Here is a 14923-nt window from a genome sequence, read left to right as displayed (position 1 = left end):
CTCTCAATGGCCAGCAGAGCTAGGCTGCTTAAAGGGGACCTATTATGAAAACAACACTTTTTCTGGGATTTGGGGTGTTGTTTTGGGTCTCTGGTATTCCCACACGCATACAAACTTTGAAACAAGTCCGTAGCCTACATCATTTTTTGAGTGAGATATACATTTCTGAAAGTACCCCGCCTACAGTTACCCCGCCGATCTACCCCCGCAGCTCCGGCGGGGGTAGATCGGCGGCAGTCCCGGCAGAGAAAGGGACGGTACTCAGCCCAGCCGCCGTCGAAGCTTCGGCGGCAGTCCGGAAGCTCCGGCGGGTGTACTCCGGGATCTGAACTGCCGCCGAAGCTGGCATCTCCTGCGCGCCAGGAGCTCGGCGGCAGTCCGGCAGCTCAGCTCCCGGAGTACAATCCCTTTCTCCTCCATGTCTCGGTTCATGGACTTCAGAGAGTCAAGGCCAAAGTTCCTTTTCCCCCAATTCTTCTCAACCGGCCGAGATATCCCCCACTACGAGTCTTTACTTGTTGTGGAAGTAGCAGAGACGTCAGACGCAGTCTTTTTGATTCATAATATCATCCGAGGCGCACATAGCTTTTGGCCGTGATATTAGATATATTATATAAATACCCGTATATAATATTATTATTATGTTTTATTATACTATATGGATATAGAGCTTCAGGAGTCAGCAAACGGCAACAATCCCTTCTCCTCCATGCTGTGGTTCAGTCTGACAGCTCATTGGTCAATGGGCAGCAGCTCATTTGCATTAAAGCTACAGACACCAGAAACAGCGCATTCTGAAGGGACTGAAACAGAGGGGAAAAGCGGTAGGCGAGTTTTATTTCTCCTAAAAGCTATTTGCAACAATCAGCTTCAAAAACATGTTTTCTGGAACTCAAATACTATGTTTACTTGTTGGGAAAACACTATAATATGTCTCCTTTAAAGGGCCTTGGCCCATTGTGTTACGAGTGTAGGACTTGAGCCGCTTCAAACAGGAGAAGCTCCTTTCTACACCTGCAGATGTAGCTCCAATTGTTGCCTAATGAGAACAGTTTGTAAAGCCGTCCAACTACATGTCTATAAGGAACTCCAAGAAACCACACAGCATTCCCCTGTCACCCTGCAAGTCCTGATCTGAATACAGGACTTGAAGTTCAGACCTCAGTCTCCCTGGATCAAAGTGATGGCCAACTACCAATTACCATTAAACTTTTGTGTATACCTGTATGAAATGTAGCCTATGATGAATATTGTCTAGCAATTTCGCAAAGCAAATATCAAGAAATAGGTTGCAGTTTGTCCTTCAACTCGCTTGCAAAATCCGCAATGGGACTGAGGCCTAAAGAGAGCTCCGGCGACGTTAAATGGCTCAAAATCGCTGTCAATCAAACGCCAACTCTCCAACCCTCCAATCATCACGCAGAAGCCCAGCGTCCAGGCCAGCCCAATCCTCCATTCAACCCCAGAGACGCTGAGCGTCCGTGGGAGGGACATAATCGCAGCATTATCCCCTGACCGTCGACTTTCGATTCACTAAAAAAGCTTTTCTATGCAGCCGATGAAGTCAACGGACGTATGAGGGGAAAATCGAGTCAGTCGACCTGCGATAAGCAGCTGATCCTAAACAAACTCGTCTTCGAGATGGACGTGTTCTAACGCATTTGTAATCAATGAAATGTCAACACAGCAGTATATATTTGACCATTTAATTTTTGAAATTTTAGGGGAAGCCGAGCTTCCCTTGCAGTCATAGAGCAATCGCCACTGATAAAATCACCTGCACGCCATGGTGAGCAGAATCCTCAACGCGCTAAACTAAATAATTAAAGATTAACTAGACTATTAATGACCACAGAGCTTGCATTGTTTATGAAACTATCAATGGGTCTTTAAGTTACAACTCATACATGTTCTTCTGCTCGTCACACACAGGGAGGTTGTTGGTTTGTTGTGGCTTCAGTGCCAAACTGTATGAGGCCTCAAGTTTGAGCAGATGTCAGGTGCATGTCCAGACAGTATCTCTGCCAGCATCACAGACGCCATGTGTGCCTTATTCCTGCAGCATCCATTCCAACAAAGTGGATCCTTTATAGATAATAGATCGCTTGGTGAACACCAACTGTATTTGTTATGAGGCTGTGGTAGAGAAGGATTATTTCCTAGATGGGCAGACACGTATGTTGTTGTTGAGGAAGATATCTCCTCACTTATATGCAAATATAAATGACACAAGGTAAACACTTGCTACCTGGTCCAGACCTACAGCTAAGACCAGATGCCACAGCATGCTCAGTGTTGTCGAAACGTTGGAAACATGACACCAAATAGAAGAACAGCTTCCAGTACGGGAATGAAGGCCTTTTTAGGGGAACCTGACATTTAATACTTTTCATGTTTGGCAATCCTGGATACCAAGGCTACCCTTAACAAGAGATGTTAAAGAATGAAGAATGAACATCCTTCTCAGAAATGTTCTCATCCATTTGTAGGATTCTTGAAAATGTCAGCCGGCTGTTGAGGCTGAAGCGGAGAATGTTTTATATATATATCCAGCGCCACTGTTTTGGTCTGTAATGCCTTAAAGTCCATGTTAGCAGCATCCACTCATGATTCATTCTCCTCATAGCACTACATCACTACATCACGACTATTGGCTAATTACTTATGAATAATTCAAACATTTGGGAACCTGATACAATTTTTTAAACGTCTGTAAATTCTGACTGGTTTTCCAGCTTTGTGGAACAGGTCCCAGGACAAAACTCTTTCCATCCTGTCAACAATCTGCTGAGTTCAGAATGTTCACCCCGTGCCTCTCTCTCTCCATGAGGAAATGATTGCTAGAATGAGGCCCACCACAAACCCCTCAATATGCTCACTAACAGGCCGTTAAATGTCTTTAGGTCTTGTTTACTACCATCTGTCATAGACAGCTTTCAGACCACTGGTTCAGTATCATCCTATGTTATGGAACTCCAAACCCATTTAGATATCCAAGTCTTCCACCGTCTACAGGTGTCTATTTTGTGATTGGTATTCAGGTGATATGACTTGCAGGGTTATAACATTGTTGCATTTGATTGTTTCAGGCATTCCAACTTTGTGGAGAAACAGAGCACATCCTCAAAGTTTCAATCACATCAGAAACATTTGAACACTTCCACCATAGCCATGAAATCGTGATTGAAAAATACATTGGTCCTTCATCTCTGATCAGCAAATCTGTTGCAGTAATATAGTGACCCTCCACTCCTAACTGTATGTCATGTGGGGTACCCCAGGTCTCAATTAAATATATGATAACCCTCAGCTTCATCAACCTCGATATAATGATGTAAACATTCTTCTAATAAGTATTATTTTATAAGATTAAAGATTATTAAGATTAAACCTATTTCGGAAAAAAATAGAGAGAAGTCTGCAACGCATACAGGCATAATACAACATCAAATAACACACACACACAAACACATGCACACATACCATATTTAATCCACTAATTAGGGGGATGTTAACTTTATCTAATCCACTAGCTAGGGGGATGGTAACTTTATCTAATCCACTAGTTAGGACGATGGTAACTTAATTGAACCCACTAGTTAGGATGATGGCAACTTTATTTTATAAGAAACGGCCACAACATTCTGAGGGTTCCTTAAGGGCCTCTGGAACCATGAATTTATAAAATGGTCAAGATTATATTTTTTAAAGTTAGCACCAAAAAACCTAACAACAATTCAAATAATTAGATTCCATAATATAATAATCTTTTTGAGGCTATTTTCCCTCATCTTCATTCATCCTGAGCAGGGCCTCTGGCTTCTCGTGTTATCTCTGCATGAATTAATATAATGCAATATAGAATTGTATGTTTCTTTATATGGAAAATGCTGATGCACTAAACAGTGCCATGTGGCCAATTTCATGAAAACAAACCTCTGTGTCAAACTACAGCTAATTGCACAGAGGCTAGTATAATTTCATTGAAAGTCAATGTTTGGCAGAAAAGGGAAGCACATGTGAACAATTATCAAAGAGGCCATTGCCTGCCACCTTTCTTTTTGTTTGTTGAGTTGTATGTCGATGGCCTGATAGGGGCATGTGGCTGACTCATTCATATCAGGGCAACACCCATCGTTCAATGATCTGTCTGTAACAGACCATTGTAAAGTCAGTCAGGACCTCATTGTGTGCTCCTCATATCTCCAGTGGTGAAAAGAAATGTGTGGAAACCATTTGTGTCTGAAAGTTTAAAAATCCTATACAAATCCAGAATTGAACAAACTCCAGCACTGTCGACCCATCGCCAGCAAAAAGGCCGGCCTAATTAACCTTACTTAGACCTATTGTCACGCACCACGCATACTTATGTATGTTCAACAGTCACGGACACACCTACACACAGAAGCACACAGACAAAAAAAAATGCACTGACACACACACACAAACACACACACACACACACACACACACACACATACACACACACAGACACACACACACACACAAACACACACACACATATATTGAAATAGGTTGTGTGTGTGATTTACACACACAAATTTGCATGTGTGATCATTAAACAGACAGCCTTTTTGTCGCAACTGTTGAGATCCATTGAATAGAGATTAGGACTGATCAGGGGTATGCAGACCACTGGGTGATATGGGACTGATCAGTGGTCTGCAGGCCCCAGTCTCCTCTTCCATTTGGTTCTTAGTTAGGTGAAATAGGGAAAAAGACCTCAGTGGTAAACAATGTAGAGACAGATAACCAATCGGCTTTTCAGCATAGCTCAAATTGCTCACATTTTCAACATTCCTTCAAGGAAATGAATTAACTTTCAGTTAGGGGCACAAGAAGTTGTTTTAGTTTGAAATTCATTTTCTATTTCAAAACAAAAATATGTAAATTAAATTATTAAAACTAAGTAGGTTTTAGTCATTGCATGCACACCACATTGGAACAAGTCAGTGTACTCAGATTCATTAAGGTTTACATATAATTACAACAAATGTTAAGTGTTTCCAGCAGTTGAGGGTAGCTTGGATATTAGGCAGAAGTTTTGTTTCCTATGAAGTTGGCTGCAATTACATGCTCTGTTCTAAAAACTGGAAACTGCTCTGCCATTTCAATCAAAATATGTTGTTGCTGCTATGCTTTAGATCCAAAAGGGTCTGAAAGAAATTACCACAATTACCAATATTGAGTCTGCACAGCCTCAAGTAGTCAGAATGCACCTAAAAAGAGTTCTCCCTCCTCAATCTGTACCTTATTTCATTATAAACAAGCACACTTAATTTAGCAATTTAATTCAACTTCATTTTCATACCGAACACCTAAAATCACTTTGATGTTATTACTATAGAAATACCTTTTCATTTAAACGTGCTCTGTACAATTTCTCTTCTTGAGCTTTAAACTTTAAGAACAACACAAACTTTGTTCTTCACTCACACCTCATGGTCCAGAAACAAGCTTGTGTTTCCTCCAGTCTTGATATGAGTCCAGAGCACCCAAACCCTTTCTGCCCAGTTCAGCTCTCATCACTTCATACAGATCATACTCCATATCGGGTTGATTCAGTCAAACAGCTCTCAGAATTCATCTTCCAATTTCAGTGAAATGACCTTTCCTCTAATAAACCAAAATGTCTCAAATTAAACCCATGAGACACCAAAAATGTGATTTCTAAAAATGCCAGGGGTTATGTCCAAGTTGAAAAATGAAATTGGACAAGAAATCTGACATGTTGTGGCTGTTTTGATTCTCCTTGCCCATCTCACACCTCAGAACTATAGTGGCTGTTGTACATGAAATTAATGGTTAAGACCTGTTGACTGTTTCAATATATCACACTTATATGACAAGCATGTCAAAACTTGAATCATGAGGTATTAACTCACAACATCACAAGTTGGAATTGATCAGAAACGTGCACCTAAATATGTAATGGGGAGGGACAAAGCAGAGTCTGCCACTTTCTATAAAACTGGATTGCAAACATATATGTTTGATATTCAATTCATTTACTAGTGTCCTTTATCAACTGTAATATAATGCAGTTGTACGATATTTTGTTCATGTATTACACAAATTTAATTTAGTATCGAGAATATCATAGAATAGCATTGTATTGTCCAGTAGGTGGAGATTTGCTTTGGCTTCATGGACAGTAGTAAACAGACATGGAATTCATCAGTTTATGGACTTTAGTCTGAAGGCATTTATACTGACTCGACAGCGCCGCCCTGAGAGCATTGAGGGAACTGGGACACACAGGCCTGTGTCTGGTGGGTCAGGTCATCACTGGCCTTATTACACTGGCCAAAAACATGTGTGTCAGTCCGTGTCATACAAGATCCTCAAATAATTACCAGGATGATAATCAAAGTAAAAAGGTTATGTTCTCTGCCTTTGTAAAAACCTCTGTATCCCTTAACTTTTTAATCCGGTGAGTTTTACTATTCAGAAGTTGAACCAAATGATGGATTATTATTTATTAGTATTAGTATTATTAGTATTATGGGCCTCAATGGGGTCTAAGAGCAGCGCAGAGCTGTTGGTCCTCCAGCCCCGTAGGGGGCGCTAAAACACCGCCTTTAGTTAATCACCCATCAAAAATACACATGAAGAATATATATCCATGCCACTAGGATCTATAGACCACGCTTTGATATTTTCTCAACAACGTGAGTAAACCCACAAATCATATTCACCAAAGTTAAATTAGCATCGTGGAACTGTAACCTGTGCCACGTAATGGCATCAAACTAAATGATCCATGTTCCACGACAGGACGTCTACCCACATGGGTCCCATGAGGCTGCTTCAATATACTGCAACCTCTATCATATTGATGCAAGTCAGTCTGATCGGAGTGCAATGTTGAAAGCATATAAGCCAGAGTAAAGTCTTGAGTCTAGAGTTGTAAGCTGTTCTACATTGGTTTACCTATCCGTGTGGCCTGATAAAACCAAGTGCAAAAGATGCTGAGATGTGTTTACTGAAGAAACAGTGAGGAGCAGTCCTCACAGTTTAGTTTGGTGGTGGCAGCATTAGGCTGTGGGGATCCTCTGCAAACATCTCGTTTGACCTGGTGGACCGTCTGTTGAGACTGGGTTAGACAGCTTTTGTTTTGGCGTCTGTTGTTCTCACCCTATTATGTTGTATCATACTTCTCTTTTCTTGCTGGCCAATGAAAAGCCTTTGCGGTTGTTCACTACTGAGGCTTTCTGTTTCAGGTCAAATCAAATAATGCCAAAGAAAAAGAAAACCGGTGCCTCCGTTGGCCACAGTGAGGGACCGGCTCCTAAAACAGCCAAGTCCCATCACACCGGGCCGGCCTGTCTCAGCTCAAACGACCCCGCTGGCCTCTTCCAGAGCCTCATCCACCCCATGGGCCAGGAGGAGTTCTTCAGGGACGTCTGGGAGAAGAGGCCCCTTCACCTACAGAGGTCTGATCCTGCCAACTCTTCCTACTACCAGTCCCTGTTCCAGCTGTCAGACATGAAGGCTTTGTGTGCTCAGGGTCTGGAATACGGCACGGACCTCAACGTCTGCCGCTGTGTTGAAGGCAAAAAGAAAGTCCTGAACAAGGTGGGCCGTGTGAACCACAACGTCCTCAGCAAAGACTTCCATCAGAAGAAAGCCACAATCCAGTTCCACCAGCCGCAGAGATTCAAGGTGAGGAACGGGGATGGGGAATGTTCAAAATGTCTAGCTCTATTTTATTTGCACATGCAGACTTAAATTCTTAGCTAACGGATTAAGAAATCCAACCCATAGTGAAATCTTAAAACTTTGTTGGTTTCCTGTCAGGATGAGCTGTGGAGAATTCAGGAGAAGTTGGAGTGTTTCTTTGGTACTCTGGTCGGCTCTAACGTCTACATGACGCCCCAGGAGTCCCAGGGCCTCCCGCCACACTACGACGATGTTGAGGTACAAATCAACAAACACCAGAACCCATCCTGACCATGTGTTGGTCAAGCCAGTAGCCTTGCCTTGTTTGTTGTTAATGTGATGGTATAGGATAGACGACACACATTACTGAAAAATCCTGAGTGGTAAAGAGAAAGAGGAGAATAGGGCAATATTTAGGAAACAAACAACCCGTAAAACATCCACTGCGTCTCCACTCCCTGCCTCGCGATGTTCCTCATCATGGATAGCTACGGCAACTTTGACAAATCCCACTCATAATCGACAGTACCTGGTTCTTCAGGGTGAGTGAGTGTGTCTCTCTTTGTCTTTGGTCAGGTATTCATTCTACAGCTGGAAGGGGAGAAGCGCTGGCGCCTTTACAGCCCCACGGTGCCGCTGGCCCGGGAGTACGGCCTTGAGCCCGAGCACCGCATCGGGACTCCCACACATGACATCATACTCAAGGTTACCAGCACGCACCCCCTCATGACATCATCCTCATGACATCATCCTCATGACATCATACTCAATGTGCTTCTACCAGCACCCACATTCCGCTTTGACACTGCAGAGAGTGTTCAGTTCTTCATAGGTTAATCCAGGCGTTGTTGATATGTGTCAAGTTCTGTTTATCAATGTGCCAAATTCTAAAATAAAACCGAACCTCAACTCCTGGGTTCTAGGGGGCCTCGGCAACTTCCAAGTGTAGCCCCACAAGGGTTAATAACAGAGGACCTTATTGTGCACCAGATCTTATTGGATGCAGAGAACATGTTTTAGAGGTTAGAAAACTGATGTATGGGTTTGTTCCACACAGGCGGGTGACCTCCTCTACTTCCCCAGGGGAACCATCCATCAAGCAGAAACCCCCGCAGGAGTAGACCACTCCACCCACCTGACCCTCAGCACCTACCAGAACATGTACGTTGTCATGGTTATTATTAATAGTGTACAATGGGGTTTCTATGATCCTCTTCTATGTACTGCTGTTACCGATGTTTATATCTTTGTGTCCACACTAGTATGTTCAGCTATCCACTTGTGTTTGTGTCACCAAAGGGACATTTTTATACACAGACCGACAAACTGTAGAGCGGACACAAAGATAGTGTCTAAAGATCTAAAGTCTTGTGTATTTTATTTAGTTTAGACTTCAACAAGACACAACATTCTTCTCTCACCTTTCTCTCCACTCAGGTCATGGGGTAACCTGCTGTTGGATGTGTTTCCCAGCATGCTGTTTGACACGATGCAGAGTGATATAAGCCTGCGACAGGGCATGCCCAGAAGGCATTTACTGGTAAGAATTCTTCACCACGAAAAAAACCCGATTTGACTTCTGAAATGGGACTTAATCTTTGCTGTCATGAACTTAAGGTATAGGTATATGTCTGTTGGTTTCTCCCTAATCACTTCAATTTTATCTTCTGGAACTTTAATCGCCAAACGACACTTGACCTCTGAGCCTGGATAAAGTACAGTACCTTGGCCAATCGTTCCCTCCTTTAAAAGCACATCCTTACACAGCAGTGTAAGTCAGGATCGGCTTTTTAAGGATTTATTGGCACTTAGTGGAACTGATTGGGAAAAAATGTTATATAATATTCATAAGTAGTTGCTAATTAGTTAATTCATGTTGCACCGCCGTTTCTACAGCAGCCCAGAAGGAGAAATGTCTTTAGGATGCATTTTTAAATGTCTAATCAAAGCGCTCTCTTTCTTGTAAGCACAAATACACAAATGTAAATACATTTATAAATCTATCAAGGAATCTCCTCACCCTGACACCTGGCCACTCTGTGCTTTCTTAGACAATGACAACGTAATTTCAAAGGGTGCAGGGTGTATTCAGTTGGTTGCAATGTGCAACCTCATCGCTAGATGCCACGCGACAATATCATTCCACACACATACGATTTTCTCCCAACCATATATAATAGATCAGCTAACTTCAACCTATAATATATTTAGTTTACTCTTCCTAACATATAAAGACACTAACGTCCACAGCTATTTCTTTTTCGTGTTTCTCCCTCACCTGACGTAAGAATAACAGGATATCCCTGCTTTGAATATTTATTTAAATTCAATGATCTAAAAAAACGTTCTGATAAACCACATCAAGTTAACTTTTAACCATCGCAGACTCATCCCCTCTGTGTGGGACTATTTTGGTGTTGTCCCTTGGCCTGATCAGGGCAGTGGGGGCGACCTGGACACCGGCAAGCGGATGGCAGACATCCTGAGGGAACTGGGGAACCGTCTGGAGAGTGGAGCCGTTGCACCCAACTCCACTGAAATGAGGAGGGACTTTGTCACTAACAGACTGCCCCCATACACCCAGAACGAGGAGGACATAGCACCCTGTAAGGCTCGGTGTTGGTTTTTGAGAGTTATTCAGAACAATCACATACAGTGATTCGTTGAAATAACCTTTGATCCAGTTCTGAATTTCTAGATCCAGTTACTTAAAAGGTTGCCACATATCTGTCTTAAATTACTAGTATATATGGAGCTAAATGTCGGTGTATACGTTTTTACATAAAGTATTTATATTTGTGTGAAATGTCCATGGGTTGTTTTTTTTTATGGCTGTACATTTGGTTTATTAACGTTTGTTTCCCCCTCTAGCGGGGAGCATTCCAGAACTGAAGGATTCGGTGTGTCTGAGATTTAGAGACCACATCGTCATTACTGTGGAGCCCAACCAGGAAAGAACAGTAAGTTAAATACACAACAGTCGTGAATTTATTTGACTTTCAAAGAAATGATTAAGGATCCATAGCAGGAAATAGAGTTGTAAATCCATAATTATTCACGTAAATATTTATGTCTTGTGTTTAACAAATTCAACAATTAATAAATGCACTTTTATTGTAAGAAATATGCACTATTGTGGTTATTACTTTTGTTTTAATCCTGCACTATGAATCTTTTCCCATCTGCAATACAAAGAGCAGCTTAAGTTATAGCTAAATCACTTTCAGGTTGGTTTAGGGGCAAAAAGGGGACTAGAATTTAACTATTTACTGTATAGAGAAACTTTTCCTGGATGGATTGACTCGTTGATGGTCATGTTTTATTGATGAGGACCACTGGTTAAGAACAACAACTAAAGGTTCAACTAAATTGAAAGGCACAATATGACCCTTTACCTTTTTTAATGGACGCTATTTTATTGTTTCTCTGCCCTGTCTTGTGTATTAGGACGAGGCAACAGAATTGGTAGTCTTTGTTTTGCATTCCTTGCGGAACCAAAGAGAGGTCCACATGATCGGTAGATCTGACCCAGAGGAGGAGGATGAAGTCACTCAGGTAATTATTTTAGTTTCAGTTTTTTACTTTTAATCAATAACCATATAAGGTCTTCGCCTCAGGACACAGGCTGCATTTTCTCGCTATGGCATACAATCACATAAACTGAGGTCCTCCGCTGTCACCAAAGATCTTATCAATACGAGAGTAAGGGTGCTAACCAGGGATGTCAATAGTTAACCGTTGAATCGGCTAAGCGCCGACAATACTTCAGCATGTCGGCCTATCGTTACATATCCTCATTACACATCCTTGTTATCTCGTTAGATATCCTCGTTACCTCGTTACATGTCTTCACATACCCTCGTAACCTTGTTACACATCCTTGCTACATATCCGCTTTACATATCCACGTTACATATCCATGTTACATATCCACGTTACATACCCTCGTTACATATGCTCGTTACATGTCCACAATACATATCCTCGTTACATACCCTCGTTACATATCCTTGTAAGATATCGTTAAATATCCTCTTTACAAATCCTCTTAACGTATCCTTGTTACATATCCTCATGACATATCGTTACACATCCTCGTTACATATTATCGTTACATATCCTTGTTGCATATCCTTGTTATATATCCTCAATACATATCCCTTTGTCATATCCTCATTACATATCGTTACATATCCTTGTTACATGTCCTTGGTACATATCCTTGTTACATATCCTTGTTATATATTCTCGTTACATATTGTTATATATTCTCGTTGAATATCCTTGTTACATTTCGTTACATATCCTTGTTACATAACATTGTTACATGTCCTTCTTACATGTCGTTAAACATCCTTGTTACGTATCCTCGTTATATATCGTTAAATATCCTCGTTACCTCGTTAAATATCCTCGTTACATATCCTCCTTACATATCGTCCTTACATATCCTCCTTACATATGCTCCTTACCACGTTATATTTCCTCGTTACATATAGGTTAGTAGTAGTATTAGCACTATGCTGTACCACATTAAGACGAAGCACCTCACCAAAAGGAAAGCGCCACTTTCTTGCATTTCACATTTTTTTTCTGAAAAATGTACAGGTTAGTTACCGGTTAATGGGTGTATATTGTAAAAGTCAGGTCTAAAAACATGAAGCGCGACTAAGTGGCGCCTACCTTTTGTTTGTTATGCAAGTTAACGTTGCACCTGAAGTAGTGTGCGTGCTCCTTGCTCTACCACGATTAGCTGCCGTCTATCAGTGAAGTCTCCCTTTTATATATTTTAGTGTGTAAAGAGTTGGTGTAGGCAGGGATCTCGGAACTATGTACTTGAACGCATGTATGTTTGAATAGTGGCATTGAGACATGCTTTAATATGGTCAAAGAATATAATAAAAGTACCGTGAGGATAATCCCAATTTCTGATTACCGTCACTTCATGCTAATCGGAGCTATTGCTAAACGACCTGCACCATCCCACGTTACAATATACAACATAATAGTGTTAATCCAGGTGTCTTGGCCTCATTGCCAGCCTGGCTCTGGTATCCATATGTTCACCTAATCATCGGCTGGTATGAAATGTTTGTTGTTAGATTAGAACGCATAGCAGCGTAGCACAGCATGTGAACAAATGTTTGTTGTCGCTGCGGGCATGGATGACGGTATGGTCCATTCATCGCCGTTTTTTATTAATCTGCATAATGCCAACAAAATACAAACTTCACAGTACAAGCACCAAATTTATTTATTTATTCGAAAAACAAACCATTCAATTGACAGGTAATGATTTGATACTTAACCTACACTTTTTAAACTCTTTGCAATTTTATGTCAGGATTTAAACCATGATCAATAAGTAATGTAACCATGTAAATGAGGTGGCTCTAGAATTTGGTCTTCATTTAAAGGCACTACGTGTAGGATTTGTACGTGCAAAAATCACTTTAAATTGCTAATATATGAAATGGTTGTATTTTAGTGACAATTTAGAATGCGTATGCTTAAGCAGACTGCAGTTCACTTGCCCGTCCTTTCATTGTTTTGATGCCCTCACAAAAAAAAAAGAAATAATGAGTCAATTTGTTCAAACTTTGGACCGGTGCAGTATCTGTGGTAGGTGTGGTCATGTATGTTGGACTGAACGATTGTGCATCCATCCTTCCGTGCTCTGTGGTTCTCCAACAGGGTCTGCGTTTCCCCGTGACCCACCTCAAGGCCCTCAGGCAGCTCCAGGGGGCAGAGGAGGTAACCGTAGCCCAGCTGGAGCTGCCATCAGATGAGGCCAAAGTCAATATGGCTCTGGCCCTCTGGACAGAGAGTTTGCTGGAAGTGTGCGAGACCACCATTTGAAATATAAACAAATGGAATAAACTCATTGTCTTATTATGAAGAATACAGAGACACAGACCATTTGGCCATTTCGTTTTTTTGTGAGGTTTTTTTTTTGTGTGGGTTAGGGTGACAGTCCCTGATTCTGGTGGCCTGTCCCCGGCTGGAGCTTTCCTTGGAAATCTCTGTTTGAAAATAGGAATTTACAAAATATATGAATGGATTTTAAAATGGTAAAGGTTCTAGCCTGCTCATGAATATTAATATGTTGACAGTTGTTAATTATTCTCATGGCTGTGACAAGTTCACTACATTGTAGTCTATCGACTGTATACCATAAGCAGGCATTCACAATCATGAACAACGGGGACGATAGGACGATTCCTTATTCGGGTAGCCACCTTCGACTGTTTTTTGTCTAGTTTCCTAAGCATTGGGTGCGTACTGCTCAATATTCTACACGTACAAGATTTACCGAACAATTCTCAAAATCGTATTAGTCTTGGAGGTCTGTCCATTTTCGATTTCCAATGGTGTCATCGTGCTCAGACTAAAATGCCTCTGGAGTAATTGGATGGACCATCAACTAATCAGAGCATCCCTGGAGCCATTGGATGTACCTACAACCAATCAGAGCAACAAGACACATCCAGTCAGCCATCTTTGTTTATTAAAATGCTTGGGGAAAAATGCCTGATATTTATTTAGTTAAATGGATGCCAAACTAAAACTATTTCAATATTATGTGACTCATGGGTATGATTTTCGATTCCTGCCTTGTTCTAATATATGCCACTCAATTAAACATACTTCACCTTTAAGTGCTTTTCAATGTTTTGGTTGTTGGCTGAGTTTATTTTTTTGTTCACCTTGGTAAAGCAAATGTATTCATCTGTATAGAAAGCAAAACGAATATCTGTATTTAAGGTTCACCCATCCTTATCAATTTTGAGGGATCTATTACTTTGTAAATGTTCAATATTTTTGCATTTATTAATATTAATTAAATATTAATATTATTTGACGTAAAAATCATTACATTTTGTAAATTCAAAGTTTTTGTGTTTGTGCCGATCATGGAACATGGGCCTATTAAAGAAAGCACAGCCCGCTGAAACAACTACAATACCAGGCTTGGCCATGGAGCACTGGTGGATTGCGGAAGTATGAACTGCTCCCGGGGGCCCATGGACCTATTAAAGAAGGGCCTGTCTGGTACTGCTGTGGAGCTCTGTCAGTGTCCGGTGCGTCTGTCTTTATGCTCCGTGCAACCGTACAGTAATGCAAACTGCTGCTATGTAAAACAATTGAATGTATATAGATAATTATATGTTAAATGAATGCCATTTTAATTGACTTAATGGACAACCGTAGAGCGACGTATATGTATCATGGGTGGCTG

General features: G+C 41.2%; 1 protein-coding gene across 1 annotated transcript; it reads left to right on the top strand.

The window, feature by feature from the left end:
• Positions 1-6639: 6639 nt before the first annotated feature.
• On the top strand, positions 6640-14353 carry riox2 (ribosomal oxygenase 2). Its single transcript, XM_079738393.1, has 10 exons — positions 6640-6692; positions 7245-7686; positions 7822-7941; positions 8260-8388; positions 8741-8844; positions 9121-9223; positions 10121-10289; positions 10555-10643; positions 11131-11238; positions 13378-14353. The coding sequence occupies exons 2-10, from the start codon at positions 7258-7260 to the stop codon at positions 13540-13542; spliced, it is 1416 nt and encodes a 471-aa protein (XP_079594519.1). The 5' UTR covers positions 6640-6692; positions 7245-7257; the 3' UTR covers positions 13543-14353.
• The last annotated feature ends 570 nt before the right edge of the window (positions 14354-14923 follow it).

The sequence above is a fragment of the Pollachius pollachius genome (genome assembly GCF_949987615.1).
Source record: "Pollachius pollachius genome assembly, chromosome: 6".
Taxonomy (NCBI): Eukaryota; Metazoa; Chordata; class Actinopteri; order Gadiformes; family Gadidae; genus Pollachius; species Pollachius pollachius.
The sequence above is the reverse complement of the archived record's forward strand: the minus strand, read 5'-3'. Positions and strand labels throughout refer to the sequence as shown.